Source organism: Gallinula chloropus, assembly GCF_964237585.1.
Source record: "Gallinula chloropus genome assembly, chromosome: 5".
NCBI lineage: Eukaryota > Metazoa > Chordata > Aves > Gruiformes > Rallidae > Gallinula > Gallinula chloropus.
The window spans coordinates 66,086,697-66,106,516 of NC_140090.1; the positions used below are offsets into that span (position 1 = coordinate 66,086,697).

At 36.7% G+C, this 19,820-nt stretch overlaps 1 protein-coding gene across 1 annotated transcript in view; it reads right to left on the reverse strand.

The window, feature by feature from the left end:
* The window catches only part of LOC311192813 (adhesion G protein-coupled receptor A3-like), a gene marked incomplete at both ends in the record, with an annotated part of 265,676 nt that overhangs the window by 166,031 nt on the left and 79,825 nt on the right, over positions 1-19,820 (reverse strand). The window contains 2 exons of the mRNA XM_084265407.1: positions 339-410; positions 4,139-4,210. Coding sequence (XP_084121533.1) covers positions 339-410; positions 4,139-4,210 — 144 coding nt within the window. The remainder of the gene's footprint in view (positions 1-338; positions 411-4,138; positions 4,211-19,820) is intronic.

Consider the following 19,820-nt stretch of genomic DNA (forward strand, 5'->3'; position numbering starts at 1 on the left):
AAATTCTAATTAATGTATAGTGGATAGAAAGAGCAATGTATCCCTTTTAGCCAGTGTAAGTCTCATTTGTGTGCTTGACATGTAGTTTCCAAGACATGTAAAGTGAAATGCATTCAGATATGTCAAATTCAGCCTCTTTCCAATGTGGAAATGAAATATATTCATTTAATTCTTTCAATTCTGATGTATTTTACAATTACAAATATAAACAGCTTTAAAATACCAAGTCACCACAATCAAAGGCTCATGAGAGGGGTTTTTTTTGTATTACAAACCCTATAATTTTCTTAGAATGAAAGTTTATTGCCAGCTGTAGTCAGGTAAGCCATTGTACTCACAGTTTCTGAAGACTGTTCAGCCCAACAAACATTTCTGGTGTTAGGCAACCAATTCTGTTATTTGAAAGATCCCTGAAAGAAAAACAAAACAAAAAAACCCAAACACCCCTCCACATTAGTTCTGTCTTATATACACACCTATATAATCAAATACAACTTCTACATTTTAATATTTAAGGAGTTTGAGAGAATGTAAAACTAAAACCTTTTTTCCTTAATGTAAAATAACTAAATTTAATTAGCAACTAACATTATTGAGCAATATTCCACACTTAAACATAACAAGCTACAACTTACATAAAATTATATTGTAATGCAATTACTATATGTAAAACATAAAAAACTCCAAAAGCTATTACCAATATCAAGAATTTTATCAGTTGTTAGAACCTGTTTGTTTATTATGGAAAAATACTATGCATTTTGTTGCATGCAATATTCAGCCAAAATTAACACATTTTTGATCTAGTAAGAAGGTCTTGATAAGCACTTGGCACGCTCTTCTAAGAGCAATACTGTGGCTGTCTCAGACCACGAGTAGTACAAGGCTTTATGTTCTGTAACTCTTGTCTACAGAAAGACAAATGGATGTTTTCTGTACAAGTACATGCAACCTAATAGAACAGGATACTTACAGGAAGAAGACAAAAATAGGTATGAATAATTATGTTGATAGGAACATGAATACTGTCCCTTGGTGCATTCTCATCTAGTGTTTAAGTTTTACGTGTTTGGTTTTCAACCTTGAATCAATTTTTTCTTCTTAAAAGCACACTTTTCTTAACAAAAACAAACATAAGAAATACTTGTTTTCCTAAGGAACTGCAGCAATATAAGGTTTTTAAGAGACTAAACATCCAACAAAATGTTAAAGCTGATCTGAACATATTTTTGGTTTGGAATTAATGGTAGTCTCCCAATTCCTCTGCTACACTGTATGGATTCCCTATTTTTCTCTGGTTACATGAGAACAGTAAAGTAATCAAACAGGAGAAGGAAAGTTGTAGTTTGATAAATCCAGTTATTGCCTTCCTAGACATATGTCCAATTATCCAATGTAATATCTTTAAATTCACTACAGAAGCTTCTTCTATCTCACAATGAAATGATGAAACATTGCATTAGAATGAAAATATTTTAAATGTTTGTCAGGGATATTAAGTAGGCAACAGCTGAGAAAATAGTGTGGATAACAATATAACACAAAACTTGCATTTCAGATTATTCTTTACGTTTTCCCAGTGAAAGCTACATTGAAAAGCTAAAAATACAAGATTAAGACAAACAAACATAAATACATAGATAAATATAGCTTTCTATTAGAAGAGCTAAAAAGCAATCAGGAACCTACCCAGGATTCCTAGATGGGTAATGCTTTACTTCTACCTAAGCAAAATCTGAACACACATGGAAGAAATGCATCACTGAGTGGTGCATAATTTGGATAGCAAAAATAAATTTAATCTAAACTCATTAAAGCAAATGCATATTTCTCTCAGCATGGCACACAGTAAAATATTTTTTTGAAAAAAACCAAAAGGCTACATCCCCTTTTCTCAAAGTTTATTTCAATGAGTGTTATTTTCACATGAAGATATACAGCATTGGCTGGGACTACTGTATCATAAACCATGTTTTCTAAAAAGCATTAACAAAAAGCAAAGGCAGCTTGCTGCACATTCCTCCACACTAATATTTGTTATATTAGACAAATTCAATTTGTAATGTACCGAGGTGGTATTCCTTTTCAGGAATAAAACATTTAACTTACTAATGCTGACTTGTAAAATTGATGTTAGAGAAAACAAAACTCTCTTTTGTGAATAACTGAGTAACATAATTTTAGTGGTTCACAAATTTTCAGTTTTCAACAGTTTTGTGTGTACTTTGAGTAAACCCTTGAAATAATTCAGTTTGCCATTCAAATACAGATTATAGCAGTTTTCCAAATCATTCACAGAAAACATTTTGATGCTGACAGCCTGCAGTTTGTCTGACTTGCTGTAGCTATATCTCCTGCAGTTGCCCATATTACATCAGTGCCTGCTTTTCACCGCATCACTTATATTTTACATGTGAAATAAGATATGAATTTAAAGTACAGTCTTAATGTAATTACCATATTCAACATTCAACAGGAGTTTACACTATATATTCCTTTTGCTCAACGCTCTGCTACCCAACAGTCACACATGGAGTGCAGAGATTTTCTTGTTTACCATGAAACTACACTGACTTGTACCAAACACGTGGCAGTCTAGTAATTAATCATCTCCAGATTGCTCCCAGTGCAACTTGCTCCTATCAGCAACAGGGGTAGTTTGTTTTTCTTTTTTTTGAGATCTAGCATGAAAAACATCAACATTGCCACTCCTAGTTTGCTGAAGACTCTTTTCTTCTCACATTTCCCCATGCCTAATGATTCCATCTTCCCTGAGGTGTCTCTCCTGGCTGACCCAAGGCTCCACCTGTGCGGTCTTCCGATATGCAGCCCTTGACTTGCACAGGTTTCCTGATTTTCCCACAAGAGGTCAGGGTTGTGTTATTAGAGTATGCGGCCAAAGCAACAATTAGCACTCGTTCTGATCATTTCACTGTATTGTTATCCCTATACACAGAGCAAGCAACAAAGTTTCAACCTAATGTTTTGGTTTGTATTAAAAATTTAGATGCTACTCTGACTTCTATCATTATTGGGTCATAGGCTTTCTACCCAAACACACCAGAACTTAGTAGTTGGTGTTAGAAATTCCTGCAACATGTATGATCACAGACCGAAATCTTTTACTTGGGTCACATGGTGTACAAAGTAGTTAGGGGATTTTGCCTCAGAGCAAAATCCAGAAGGATTTGTAAATTTCTTTTTCTGTGGATTTACATTCCTTCTTATCTAAATCTTTCCATCCTGCAAAAATAATGCCTGTTTTCTCATCACGCATAAGACAGCAAACATGATGGCCAGGAAGGTTTCTGCTATGTGCTGATGACCTGGTTAGCAAGTACATGGACATTTGGATGCTGTCACATGGAAAATTACAATTTAAAAAGGATTCATCTCACTTTTCCTTTTGGCTGAAGAGAACTAAGGAGGGTCTGTAGTCCTTGTTAATCAAAAGTAAAAAGGATCATTTGTACAATCTTAGTAATTTACGGATTTTTACCCTCTACAAATGTACATTAACAATCAGCCAGTGCTTTCAACAGTATTACGAGAACATTTTCAGAGAAAGGAACACAAGAACAGTGGTCAGAGAATATATCGCATAAGTCTTGTTTCCTTAGGAAACCAGATTAAAAATAAAATATATCAGAATTAATGTGACAGGTATGAAAATGGCAGACAAATTCTAAAACATGACAAAATTTCTTTTCTAAAAATTTATTTTATAGATCTGGTCTTTGATAAAAGTAAAGATGACCTTACATAGCAAAAAAAAAATAATGCAGCACAACAAATTGTTTACATATTTAAACCACTTAGTTTTATTTCTTGTGATATATTGGCTGCTAAGTCATTAATTAGGCATGTTTTTTTAACTCTGCAGATGTACTACTTAGGACATTTACTAGAGAGCAAACATGAATTTTAAATGGGAAAAGGTAAAAAGGGAATGATTAAAAAAGAAGGGAAAGGAGAAGAAAAAGTCACAGTGAATTTAAAAAGCACAGTGGGTGATTTTTTATTTTACTGCCAGTGTTCTTATGTGATTATTGCTTGGTGGCATATTTGACTTGCCCAAGGATAGAAATGTCGATACAAACACAATTTTCAGAATAATTCGAACGGAATTAATACTTACAGACGCTTCAGTTCTGAAAGTCCATGGAAGGCCCCTGGCTCAATTGTGCTGATCAAATTATTCTTCAGATCTCTAGAGAGACATAACAGGAGGAGCAATTAATTATCACTTTACCTACTGTACTACTGTTATACACGAGGAGTGTGACATGCAATGCAATTCTAAGCTTTGCTTTAGCTAAAACCAAAACCAAATTTCTTTTAATAGTAACATTACAACAACTGTGGATTATAAAACCATATTTTTCCAAGTAATATGGTTAAAAGTAAATGCTTTTTACAAACAAAAAAAATCTGCTTGTTTTAATTCTTTTCCTATTTGTCCTTTTCAAAACAAGCTTACTAGCCATTCTTGCCCCAGGAAAAATATTTTAATCGATGAGTGAATAAAACAATCAGTCAGCAAAGCAAGAGGCTTTTAGCTTGCTTATTCTTTGTGCTGTGCACTTTACACTTAATAAATTTCTCATTTCCACCTAATGTAGGCAAAGCAGCTGGCATGTGAGACAAACAGATAGGTCAGGTTTCTGTCCTGAAATACAAGCAATGTCTCATATTTGGCAGATTGGTGCATTATTTTGCACTTGGTGACAATCCAGAGGATTGGTTATTGCACAAATAAAGAATATTTCACTAGCATTACTAATCTCATCTGCTCTTGGCACAGTGCTTGGGGCCATGACATTGCTCTCAGCTTGGTCCCCACAGAGATTTACTACTGAATTGTCTCAAGACTCTTGTGATGTGAGCCCTGAGAAAATGCCTTCAGTGCATTTAGATAAGCAGGCCTAGGAGATAAATGTTGTAAATTCTTGTAGAGTCAGTGTTCATCTTCTGACAATTTGCAATTCATAGGGAACAACTGGTGTGCACTAATATCAGTGCTGTTTCTCAGATTGGCCATTTCCAGGACATTGCAGCACATAGACAGCTTGGCTGTCGATGTATGGATGTATTAAAAGCACCACGAGTCATCTTATTTATGACCTTTTATCTTACTGCAAATAAAACGCATGCTAGGTGAAACCTTGGGTCCACTAGCTCTGATTACCTTCAATAGGGCAAGATTTCATTTCAAATATTTAGTTCACAGCAGGATATATTTTAATTTCAAAGCCAAAATCATAAATAAATGTTTGGGCATTTCTGTAGTAATTTTTTCAGATCTTTTGAATACGGTTCCAAAAATCCATGTGCCACATCCATCTCATTTTAGCATTGATGTTGATGAGTGGTCTGTACCTAACAAAGATCTCAGTCAGCCTCTTAACTATCAAGTTCACCTTTCAGATTGCAACATGCAACACCAAGAGTCCTTAAAAAGGGAATAAGACATTCTGATTACTTATTGTGATATATGTCCAGCTGATTCATGTTAATATGGAATAAAGTTGTGGGTGCATAATGACATACCCTTGTACGGCCATGGGCCTGGGAGGGACAGTTTAAGATTTTTGCATGTACTGAATAAAGCATGTTGAAGCAATAACAAACTATATAAAGGATGCGCAAAGCTTTGCCTAAAGGATCACAATGTTAGCAGGTTGTTTGCATTGTGATACCTCAGGAGAAACAACTTGTCTCTGAAAAGGAGGTGATAAAGAGGAAGAGGAAAAGAAGAACAGGAAGGCGCCTCAAATCTGCCTCAAGTCTGCAGAACCAGCTGCTTGACTGTGTTAGCAAGACAAAAGCTAAAGATGTCTTGTGGGGGTCGCCCAGCCGGCACTCCAGCGTGTATATAAGCCATGGACTGGAACTGTACAGTGTGCGTCCTGGTGGGGCAGAGACTCCTGGAGCACCCGATGCTGTCTGTGCACCCCAACACCGTTTGCTTGTCTTTATTCGTTTAATAAATTGTTCAATTTGGTTATAATCCTGTTTGGGACTGAGTCATTTATCACACTTATGTACAATATGTTTTCTCTTACCTATAAGAAACACAGAGCTATTGAATGCACAGCAGACTAAGACAGCAATTTTGATGGGAAAACCAACCCCAGATTATTAGATCAGTTTAGAAAATATAGATATTTTGTTGCTTAAATTGCAACTGTAAAGAAGATTGAAGATAATCAATCACTTAGCATTTGTTAAAGTCTACTCAGCTTGAAATTTATGCTGCATAATCAGCAAGGTATAATACACAGGTGAGATACATGGCAATGTCACATGTCCAGTAATGCCAGATCACTATTTCTAGTTTGTTCCAGCTTGCTATACATAGTGCTTTCATCATGACTATGTGTTGCATCTGATCTTGTGAAGTTATTGAAAAAGCCAAGGACCAGGAGAAAGGTAGGAAAATGGAAATCAAACTACAGGCTATGCCTTGAGGGTTTTAAAACTCTAAGAATTGCAAAGCAATCAGGTTTACTTATTAGGAGTACCTGTGACTTAACTGAAGTTACAAGCATTCAGAATTTTTTCAGCCACACGTCTGAAAATCAGTAGTTTAGTTTCTCACTGTTTTTATCTTAGCTTGCTTTAGATATTTCAAAGTTCCTTTTTTCAGTTTTTTTACTAATAAACCATTATCCGTTCATTATCCAAATAAACTTGATAAAAACCACTAAACTCAGTCCAACACAAATGCAACGAGTATAACAAAAACACATTAAATATGCACCAACTATTCCAGTTGTCCAGTGCCGATGTAACTTTTAAACAGTGATGCATGACTGTATCATATCACTGAATCACAAAATCGTAGGGGTTGGAAGGGACCTCCAGAGATCATCGGGTCCAACCCCCCTGCCAAAGCAGCTCCCTAGCTCATATTGCACAGATAGGCATCCAGATGGGTCTTGAATATCTCCAGAGAAAGAGACTCCACCACCTTCCTGGGCAGCCTGTCCCAGGGCTCTGTCACCCTCACTGTGAAAAAGTTCTTCCGCATGTTGGTGCAGAACTTCCTGTGCTCCAACTTGCAGCCATTGCCCCTTGTCCTATCCCCACAGACCACTGAAAAGTGGCTGGCCATTTCCCCCTGCATCCCATGCTTAAGATATTTATAAACATTAATTAGGTCCCCCCTTAGTCTTCTCTTCTCAAGACTAAACAGTCTTTCTTCATAGGGGAGATGCTCCAGGCCCTTAATCATCTTCGTAGCCCTTCTCTGGACTCTCTCAAGGAGATCCCTGTCCTTTTTACACCAGGGAGCCCAGAACTGGACACAATATTCCAGGTGGGGCCTGACCAGGGCACAGTAGAGGGGGAGGATCACCTCCTTCGACCTGCTGGCCACAATCTTCCATTGGCTCTCTTAGCCACCAGGGCACACTGCTGGCTCATGGCCAACTTGTCATCTACCAGGACCCCCATGTCCTTCTCCACAGAGCTCTTCTCCAGCAGGTCATCCCCCAACCTGTACTGATACAAGAGGTTATTCCTTCCCAGGTGCAAGACTCTCCACTTGCTTTTGTTGAATTGCATCTGGTTTCTCCCTGCCCAGCTCTCCAGCCTGTCCAGGTCTCTCTGGATGGCAGCGCAGTGTTCCTGCGTGTCAGCCACTCCTCCCAGCTTTGTATCATCAGCGTACTTGCTGAGGGTGGATGCTCTTCCCTCATCAAGGTCGTTGATGAAGATATTAAACAGGACTGGACCCAACACCAAGCCCTGGGGTAACTTTAAGCACACACATGACATGGCATAGATAATTCCTATTAGTCAGAGCCACAACAGCAGTCTCTTGCTCACTGCTAACCTAGTAAAAAGCATAAACCCCAGACGTGCTTCCCTTTTCCTTCTACTGCACAGTACAGAGATGAGTACACCTGCACTGCCTGGGAATGGGAGTGAGTCAGAGCCCATGAAATTCCCCATAGTCTCAAGAAACCAGAAGTATAAGCCAGAGACAAGGGGAGAAGAGGTGGAACATGATGGGGGGGGGGGTGGGGGGGTGGAAAGCATCCCTTCCGGAGAGAGGTAAAGCTACCAGAAAAGGGCAGAGCTTGGGCAAGGACCTCGATGGTGATTTGAACCTTCATAAGAAAGCTGAACAACCTATGACTAATTTTAGGTATAGGTCTAGGCTCTTTATTCTGGAAGTCACATAAGTAGACAGTGGCAGAAACACCCAGATCAAGGTTAGTGCTTGCACTGATTCTGACCTAGCAAAGCACACAACCACCCATGGACAAGAGTGAGGAATTAGGGGCTACAGCCATTCTTGACAGGTATTCTGCCCAGCCCCCATTCCCTATTCCAGGCAAAGCAGTTTTCTTTGCTTAATCCCTTTCTGTTCTACTGGATTGGATGACAGTAGCTGATTTAATCACAAATGAACTACCCGGTACGGTATTTATTATCATGAAAGTAGTTAGAACTGGAAGAAGCTTTTGGTTTGGGTGGTTGGTTTTTTTTTTAATTTTGTGGCCAAATATTTGCATTTTAGTTCACTGCTGCCACCAGTACCAATTTGATTCATGCCTCTTCTGCCTTAATCTTCTCAAGAGTTCTGTCAAGTCCTTTACTTCTGAATTTTTCACACCTTCTCATAAACAAACCTGATTCTACAAAACTTCTCGAGTCTCTTCTCCAGAGACCCATCAACTTGCAAAGACAAGTCAATATATTTGGTAAAAGTATTTTCCTTTGATGGTTTAGGATTTGTACTGTGTGGGTAAGCCAAAGTCTCATTTTTTTTTAATCTTCAAATATTCAATAGTAGTAGTTTGGTCTACTCTGGTTCTGTTCACACCAAACACCAGTGCTTAGATTTCTCTAGACAGCACTACTGACAGCACCCTCATGAATGAGATACAGATCTTTTCACTTGTACAGTATGTGAAATATTTAGCTACTCTGGCTGAAGAAGTTCTTTAACTTGCAGAACCAAGTCCATGTGGAAAAGACTGAAAGGACACTGTTCTCATCATGTGAGCTCCTGTATTCTTAAAACTTAAAAGACAAACAAAACAAAAAGCCCATCCCAATACTCTAAATCCTTAGGATTTATGCTGATTTATCTCAGGCTTTACACTGGAACACATTTGAAAACTACTTAGAGGTACAGTTCTGAACAAATGTTCATTTTAGGCAGGGGAAACTGAGTCTTAGTAATTTTTCTTTATATTGATTACACACATTCTTTGTTGACAACTCATCTAAACACTCTGCAAGTTGTAATTAGGTGATCATCTCCCATAGCCAACAGCGGTAACAGCTCACAACAAATACAAGATAGTCAGTCTGAGTGGCAAACTACTGGTAGGTGGCTTTTAATGCCAGTCAAAATAACAAGTAGGTCAAAAACATCTTCCATTTACTGAAATCCTCTATGTTCCAGTTTATGGAAACTCTGCTCTACTCCCCATAACTTGTAACCACATAGGAAAAAACAGCATAATCCTAGAGTATCATCTACAGGAAGAAAAATGTCTGGTTTAATGTTAGCAGAAGGCAGATCATTGCAAGAAAAAGTGTCCATCAGCTGCACTGTCCCAAACAAGACATCTGGTCTCCTTATTTTGGAAATTACACTTAAATTAGGTAGGTCATTTTAGTAAGGATATTCTCAGAAAATTGTAGATGATTATACTACCCACGATCCTGGCATTTTTTTAGTAATTAGTATTATTCCATAATGTTTCCATATACTTACGTCATAACAAAATAGGTGTTTTCTTCCTTATCAACCTAATAGACTAAACTGTAACTAAATAAGTAAAATTATCACAACTGTTAATCACCTAGAAAAATCTATTTGCTTACATCCTACTTGATTTGTTATAAATTTACTTTTATTAAAATACTAAATTAGCTTCTCCCATTTTATAATTTAGCAAAGACTTAATAATACCAAAGCTTTATCATATCAACTGTCATTGAGCTAAATAAAGAAACCAGAGTAAATTTGGTTGTATGTTTACATTTTTTCCCCAAGAGCTACTGCTGAGGTTTGGCAAAAGGTCACAATCCAAGGCATGCCAAACAGCAGCCCAGCCTGGGCCACACACATGCACACATGCGTACATACCATGCAAGGGATTCTATCATCAATCAAAAGTAAGAGAAAAGGGAAAGAACCCCAGTATCATAATATGGAATGACCACAGCATGACCCAGTTAAAGTCCAAAAAGAAAGCATTTTATAACTAACAGTTATGGTTTTGCATCATTTCTGATGCAGCATTCTAACTTTAAAGTAAGTAGCTATTCTGAATCTGAATGACGTGTCATTAGTGGTGTGGGTGTACATATCCAGTGGTGTGACCTGAAAATAAATCAAAACCAAGTGCTTTGTACAAGTACATATAGATGGAAGCTACATGAAGTTGGTTGTAGTCATAACAACTGCAGCACTTGTATCAATGCTGCACAGAAATAAAATACTACAATATTTATTGAAATATATTTCTCCTAATTTTTAACAGTTTCTAGATGCCGCATGGTATTCTAATCTGAACTAGACCTGAACAGGTAAAAGATAAATACAGAATGGACAGTGTTGTGATGAAAAACCAATCTGAATTGTTACAGTATGTTAACAGTGGAGAGTTTCCTTTTCACTTACAAGTCTGAACTTATATAAATTTCACACAATAGCCATTAAGCACTGTCTTTCTACATGTATGTAGAAAATTTGTATTCATATGTAAATAACAGTCACACAGGAAAACAATCGAGGATTCTTTTAGTAAGTATCACAAGTTGCTGGGAGTTTATCATTTTACACATTAATCTTTGAACTGACTTTTACTTAGTGAAGACATTTAAGAGGAGTTACCCCAACAAAACCAGCTGACTTAAGGAGGGGAAGTCTGTGTTTGAAATACTCGCTTCCTGATGGCTTAGCTGAGAGGTAAATGAAGCAAGAGGAAGAGGCTACTAATGGGACTTTACAAGAACATTTAATAGGTAGTCCAGGCTACTCAGTTATTAGACATCTTCCATGGCCAAATCCCTGATTATCTGTGTTCTTTAGATTCTTAATGCTTCAAGTTCACAGTATGCACTTAGAAATAATAAGAGAGTGGGAAAAGTCACTAAAATATACACAGTCTATTACCAGTAGAATCAATTTATCTTAAACTGCATTCTGACATTTTGGGCATTTTGCAGCAACATCTATGCCTTCAGACATGCAGATTCTTCCCCTAACTTAGAATATATGTAACTGTAGATATTTTGAATACATATTCATACCAAGAATGTTCAGCTAATTCCAGGACTCTGTTAAAATTCCTGACATCGATACATCTTTCATAAAAAATTATAGGTTGTACCACGAGGACATCTGTGTTTAGAAAGCTGTCATTATGGTGTTGCAAACTTTCCAAAAAAGCTCTGAGAAGAGCAATCAGTTGTTGAACAGACGCCAAGTACCAGTGCAATGAGAGTGACTTTCCATATTTTGCATATTACTATGAAACAACAACAACAGGGAAAAAAAAAATAAGGTCACATCTTCCACTTCTCTCTCATGCAAAATACTCCAGCCAAATTTAATGGCACCTTTTCACAAAAACCCCAATGTAGACTCAGGATCCTTGAAGACTCGCTTTTAAAACATCATTATGATAACAGTGGTAGAAAAGAGGCATAGCCAAGGATGAAAGACAACATTTAGCACCTATCCTGCAGCCACAATAGCAACTGTCAGAGTTAGCAGTTCTGGATACAGTAACAAAGAATTAAGATGGTATCGGTAAAATGTATTTGAAAACATTACAAATGTACCCATCTGTACAGTACCTATCAGGATCCAGTGACTCATTATCAAAACTTATTTTCATTTCCATTGCTGGTGAATGCATTGTTGATCACACACTGTAGACTAAGAAACAGATGGGTTAAGCGGCCTCCCCTACTTACTATCATCAACAACTAAAGCGCTTCCATGAAACTCCTGAGCTGTGGTATCTTGTTAGTTTTTTTGGAGCTTTTTTTAATGATGACAGTAGATATTCTACTTTCCAGAATCAGAAAATCGTGGTTAAATTGCAGTTAAAATTGTAGATATAAGGATTAATCTTTTTTTAGATTATTCCCACAAGATAATAAACATAAGCATGCAGAGAAAAATGGACAATAGCTGTCCAATAATTGTGTGCCTTCGCAGACAGAGAGGCTACAGGTCTTTTGTTTGTTGCATTTTGGTACATGTTGATTATGCATTTTCCTTTTTGTATTTTATTTTTTAATCCAAGCAATTACTGGTTGGATTACCCAAAACAATAGACGCTAAGGACTGATCAAAAAAAAGCCCAAACTGCTGCCCATTCAAGGTACTAATGAATGATCGGAAATTTCAAACCACTCAGTTGATGGTAATAATGACATCTAGAACAACAGAAAGGTCATCACATTTTTCTTTTTAATTTAAGGATGATGACTCATTCACATCAAACCTGCTGTGGTAATTCGGCAGTTAGTCATTATTTAGAAATATGCCTAAAAATGTTAAACAAAGTGCCAATAATGGCAGCTGAAACAAAACAGATACAGGCTTTATGGCAGTTTGCTTGCTCAAAGTATCCCACAGAATGTTATAGCATATTTCATTTTAATGGTAATAATTATAGAGCAAGAATTGAACACACAGAGTATTTTATTTGAAGGAGCAGTAAGTGTAATAGAGGAAAAGTGAGTAAAAAGCTTGGTAAAGCAGGAGAGACCTCTGTTGCAATTTTTTCATTGATACATTTTTCTATATGTAAATATTAGAAAGTGACTTTTAAAAAGATTAATTTATCAAATATCAACCCTAGTTTCACTCTAACTATAGTATCAACCAATCAGATTCTGGGATGAGAATGCAAAGATGTTTGGTGCCTGCCTTTATTTAGCATTTTCTTATTGATAGCTCAAAAGGAAATGCATTTTTTAATATAGAAAAAAAAATCTAGGCTTTCCAGACTCTTTGTCTTTGGCCTGTTTTCAGCAAGAAATTATTGAGCAAAATATTCAAATTCCAAACATACACAACTGTTTCTATTTGTGTTTTCTTTTCCTGGAAAACACCAGAAAAACAGAGATAGATCTTAGGGTCACATTGAGTTTGAAGTTATTATCTATGTAACTGGAAAAGAACATGCTTGGCTGTTGAGACCAGGGGAGTTGTCATGGAGTGGCTGTGCTGCCCAGCAGAAGTAGTCCTGTGGGGCTAAAAGAAATCTGAAAGGTCAGAAGCAAGAAATGCCTAGGGAAGCACATAAAGTGGATTTCAGCATCCGCAGCTTTGCAGGCAGCTCTGCGGTGCCACCAGAAAATAACGCCACGAGTGTTAGTAACCACACCCAGGTGTGCAGTGACAGATTTGGAGTAAAGTTGACTATGATAGCAGAGCTTGTGTCTATCCTATCCAGAACTATGTGGAGATGTGACAAGCACTGAAACCTATGGAGGCTGAAAAGAGCCCCAGGGTTCCTTAATTTCTACACCCTTTGGGACATCTCTGCATGTTCATGCCTGGAAGGCAGTTCAGCATGGGTTAGGTTTCTTGACACATGCTCCACTCTTTTGAAAAAAGGCTAGCTGTTGGGAGAAAAGAAGGAGGAGGAAAAAAAGTCAGTTTTGAGCAGAATTCCAACCCATGAGAAAACTGCAAGGTGGAAAAGTAGGGGAAAAATTATAGTGAGCTTTAAGCAAAGTGCACAGACCAAGCAAAACGTAAAACAGACACTTAGAAAGTAAATAAGAAAGTACTTTCTACTGAGAAAGGTTAAAACTTCAGTGTAGGAATTGTCATTCCACATTTTAAGACTGTGCTTACAAGCCTTATAATGTGTATCCTTAGGTCAAATTTCAAACTCTGGAATCACAGTTTAACAGCATAATTAGAATTTGAAAATGAAATACTGGAAATTTATCCAGTATTTTCAGAAGTACATCTGATTTAATTTTCCATAATAAAATACAGAGATTTTTATTTTTACACTACATTATCAGGAGTATCAGTGTAATAAAAATGTGTTTTATTAGCTATGAGAACCATAAAGTATACAAACCATTGTATCACCGAGTTTTGTCTTTTAAAGGAAATGTTGGATTTTTTCTGTTACTAAACCAAGAACACAGGTAATTCTATATAGAATTTCAATTTGAACTTCAGAGAAATATTTTCTTCCATTGCTTAAAACATCCAAAGAAGAAAGAATTCCATCCTGATCTGTAAAGACAAGTACCTGGAGATGTCCTGCAGATTAGCTTAGAGTAGTTTTGAGCCAACAATACTACTCTGTGTAAATCAATAAAATAAAAATCACCTTTCCAATAATGATTTTATGGTAGGGTTTTCATAAGACAAAAGTAGAACAGTTCTAAACCCAGATTCAAACTATAAAACATCAAGGAGGCACTCTGTCCTTTTCCCTGCTTACTATTTCTATTTAATCTTACTAAAAAAGAATCTCAACTAACGATATCACAAACAATACAGTCACTGATTATATACTGAATACTGAGCAAGCTGCAGTTGTTACTTAGCTCACATTCCAGATGAACAGGACAACACTGCAGTAACCTTCACCCACCTCCAGGAATGAGTACACTCAAAGCCATTCTTCCTATTTACCAAGGAATACAGCAATGGCCAGATACCTTTTAGTATCACCTAGAGCAGGAAGCCTTTACCAGATAAGCAGAGGGGAAGAAATTAAAATAGAGACCATTTGAACATCTAATTCAGCCAATGTTAGGGGGAACATTAATTACATAGAAATCCTGTCAATTTAAACTGTGAATAAAAAGTGGTTTAAGGATAACTGGGTATATTTGTCTTATATAAACCATGGCTTTGGTAATAACTTAGACAGGTTTAAGTAATTTAAAAAAACCCAGCCATGTGTGCCAGTAAGAAGGCATGCAGAATTGTCTTCTGCAGAAGCCAAGGTTACTGAGTATCCTCTTCAATGATGCCAAAGAACTTTCTTGAGTATTTTCACTGCACAGTTTTTACATTTGCACTTTCCTGAAGGTACTTGCAGAAATTTTACAGTGCCTTTTACTAAAAGTTCAAATGATATACAGATTAATGAGAAAGGAAATTAGAAGGCTCAAAAGTAAGGACACCAAGAGGATCTGTATGAATGTACAATTTCTACACATTCTTTACGCTCACTGCTGTATAACTGATGTGTTTGTTGTGAAATTTTCAGGTAATAATTTTTTTAAACAAACTGAACAAATTATATGCCTTCTACCTCAGAAGTGCCAGACTGACACTAATTTCAAGTCAAAATGTCTCCTGTTAAAAGTTAGTAAGAAACTGGCACATATTTTACAACTTGTCCCTAGTGGCCCCACTTGAAATGGGCTTTTTCTATGATTTCCATGCTTTGTTGGTTTTTTCCTAGTGTTTCAGACAAAATGACAAGTTTTTAAAATAAATTCTCTTTCATTTACATAAATGTCTCAGCTATTCAGCTCTAGAATATGCAAATTATTTAAAAAATAACCAACAAAAATCAACTCAACTGTAATAAGACACAATGGTGGCTGGGGCAACAGGAACGCCCACAGGTCTTGAAGCCCTGAAAGTATACAATAAAAGTAGGAAACGGTAAAGGAAGGACAAGAACGGATGCAGTCAGAGGAGTATGCTATTGTTGCTGAACACTGTTAGTATCTTTTGTTCAGTTATATATCACTTCCTTTTCTATCCTTCTCACTGCACTGAATATTAAAACTTCTTTCCCTAGCTTGTTTTTTCATACCTTCCTTTATGGAATTTCTTATCCTACCTTCTTCATGTTGCCTTTCCCTCAACCCCTCAGAAACAGGGCTGCGATCCACAGTCTTCCTACATAAAGCCAGGGACCCCGCTAATGTGTCCCACGAATAATTTTGCTTATTCATCAAAACCTCGACATTCAGACATGAAAGGGGGAGAAAAGCCCATGGATGCTCTGGGGAGCCATCTCCCCATTTCTCTGCTCTCTGCCTAGCTACCAGTGTCATGCTGGCTTCCCGATGGGTCATTTTATTTTCAGTTAGTCATAGAAGTGAATTGAGGACTGTATTTCTCCGTAAAGTGTGCATGCTATGCTGATAATGAAAGCATACAGGCAGGGGATTAATCAGCAGTGGATATCTAACTTTAAAGGTCAGCCTCATGCCCATATATGATAAATCGTTCTACAACTATTTCCCTAAAAAAAAAAAAAATAAAATAGCCCTTAGCCTGTTAAGATCTCCCAGCGCTGCTGCAGCTACATGTCTTAAGGAAGAAATTTTGGAGGCAGCAAAGGTGCTTTATTTATAAGTCTACACTTGATACATCTCCTTAAAGGATGACAGCATCTGACACAAATCATGTGTTATCTTAATGACATCACTATATAAAACGTCAGATGAGTATATCATACAGCTGAGATGGCTGACTGCACATCAGACTAACAACTATTTGTGGTACTAATGGGAAATATGTGCCTAGATGCTCATAAATTCAATTAAGTGACTTCCCGAAACACAGCTGAACTTCATTTAACAAAATATTTTTTTAGAAAGAAAAATTGTCCATGACAATTGTCTATAAACTTACCTCACAAGTTAGTTTATTTTATATTCCTGTCATTTATGACTAATAATATTGATTTTTTATATAGAATACATTATATACGTTTTCTAATGTGCAATGCCCTAATAATTCTTTTCACAACTCTGCTATAGCAAAAATAATCTTAGTGTCTAATCAGCCAGTTTGTTCAACTACACAAATAACAATATATATTGCATAAGAATGATGATTTAACAGCAAGTGTCCAGGTAAAACTCCTAAGAAACATTGCAAAGTGTTTTTACAGACCTGCATTTTAAGATGTGTATAAAAAAATAATTCCTTATAACAACTCTTACGTCTAATAAACATATCTAAAGTAGCAGACTATTAGACTATTTTAGGTTAGGAATACAGCTACAGTTGATCCTGAGAAACTGATATTGTATTTAATTCTACAGGTGCTTTGCAATGACTGACAACACAGGATAGATACTTTTCATTCTAATGACAGCAAAAGCGATCGCCAAATCATGACCTTTCGTTCCTGCTGTTCTTTCACTCTGTTTCTAAACAATTCACTCACTTTTAACAACTAGTGATTCTCTGCGTATTTATTTCCCTTTGCTGAGATTGCTATCCACTGAATTTCAATGAAATTCCTGGCTTTTTTCATGTTCTGCATATTTTGTATTAATGCAACCACAACTGTCTTTTATTCATTCCTCTTCTGAGACATTTTTATCTTTTACACCTAAAAAGATACACAATATGTTTTGTACTTTTAAAAAGTGCTGAATCCAATATCTACTCATAAACCATGACAGTACTAGATTGTGATCTAAGTGCCCTTTAACCAAAACCAGGAAAATCTTAATATTTGCATACAGTAAAATTAATTATTGAAAGGTGGATTACAGCCATTACTTGCAAACATAATTCTTACTAAACAAATATTTTCTCCAGCCCTGTTATGAAATGTTTAGATACTAAGATAATTAATGTAATATAAATAAGTAAAGGCAAAAATATCTTGATTATATAAGACATGAGACCACAAAGATAATGACCATTGCGCCAGCAAAATATGACAGCACAGAGAAGTCTTCAAGCATTTCAATTACATACTACATCTAATGTTAATAATTATTTACGTACTGATTGGGTCAAATTAGACCCTGTATTCCAAATGTCTCCTGCATCTCTTGATAAAGAAAACTTTCACAGATGACATTTTAGTAGTCCTTCATAAATTAAGCTTTGTATTACCATACATCAACAGGACTATCCTTTTACTATTTTTTCAAAGTCTCAAATAATATGACCAATAGAATAACTTCCACTTATGGAAAATGCAGCAAGCACCATAGCATCTGTTATTATATGTTGATTTAATTGGAAAATTGTAATTTATTTGAAAAATTGTTTACCATTTACTATACAATATGCACGGCAAAAACATCTCTCTTCAACAGCTACTTCACTTGTCAAGAAAGTGACTCTTGACCTTGGGCTCTGCTGCGTGTCTCATTCAAAAACACTAAGATATTTCTTCCTTTAAGAGAGATTCGTTGATGGGAAAACTGACATATCAAACAGCAATGCCAGTTTTTTAAAGTGATCTCAAATCTTCTCAGCTGAAACCCAACAACTCTCTGTTTGGTACTGATTTCAATTCTAGGTAACTGAGAATTAAAGTTCACTGTATCTATTCATGAACAAGGAGAATCTGATATTTTTCTTAAAAGATCACTGTGAATCTCCCTAACAGATGGCCTGATGTGAAATTGCTTGTTCAGAGACCAGGTCACTCTATGACTTTTTTAAGGTCAGTACCAAATTTTGAATTCTTCCTTTTCCTGAGAACTCTGAAAATAACTCAGCTCAACAGATCAGCAACAATTGCCAGAGCACTCAATAAATAATGCCTATGCTGTCTTTGGAGATTCTTCCTTTTGTAGGTTATTTTCATTTAGCCAATATTGAGACAAAAATAAATCCATTGTATTTATACAAGCAGGATTAGTAAAGAATGCTAGGACATGACAAGTCAAATCACGTAAAGTATTCACAACCGGGCATACAGATACTTCTGAAATAAAAAGCAGAAATGGATAATCTCTTCTTCAAATCAATTGATGTGAATGGCAGAAATAATTTTCTACACTTTCAAATACTCAAAGCATGCCAAACACAGAAACAACTCAATGACTAGTGGAACCACCATAATACCATAATATATACTGGCCCTCATCCAAAAAAGCACTTAAGTTTCTCTTTCAATGGCCTTAAGTGGAACATAGGTACTTCATCCCAGTGCACAGTTCACCTCTTCATCTCCTACATGTCCAAATGACTGCAGGTACCTTAGTCTTAACTTTTCAAGTTCCCAAAGGACAGAAAGGGTGCTGAGCATGCCAGGTCTTTCATGGAGCAGACAAGACCACAGTTCTCTGTGGGGCCAGGCAGGTTAAGGGGATGCAGTCACCAAAGCCACAGAAACCAAGTGCAGCACAGCCCAGCATCTCAGAGAACAGCGAAGGGCTGAGGAAGTGCTGCCACCCATCTTTTCTATGGCAAACTAGTGATTACAGCTGGAGAAATGAAGACAACATTTCAGTACTGTCCTTGCCCAGAAGGGATGTATACCTTCATTTAAAATATTCAGGAGCTGAAGAAACAGACAGGAGTCTCTGTTTCTTAATAACAGCATTTCTGCATTTTATCAAATGAATGTTTATAATAAAACCAATTTTCTCCTTGTTGGTGAAATACCCTTGGCACTTCACTGCTGATATTTTTTTTTTCTTTGTGGCCCTATAAATCTTAAATGCCTGATTGTATATTGGCACAGCTCCACTTTGGCCAGACCTACATCCCAGTTACAGTCTTTTCCGCAAAGGTAGCAAATGTGTGATGTGCTCAGGGTGAAGAGGCTGACCCAGAGTCCTCCTCCCAGGCAACCCTCTTCCCTCTAACAGCCCGTAGGCTAGTACAGAAAGAACAAAAGCACAATTACTTTCTTTTATGACCAGGTTTCAAAAGAAAATATGGAGTCAGTTATGCCTATAAAGAGGAATGGCTTCAGAACAGGCATTAAATTGCAAATACAAGTCCCACAAAGGCATCTAACTTAGGGTTGCACAAAAAAAAAGAAGAAAAAAAATCGTATCAGGCTTCAGCATTTCTGTAAGCCACTTGGTGTCTGTCTAGTCCCTCAGCATGACGACTGGTTTGGATCCTC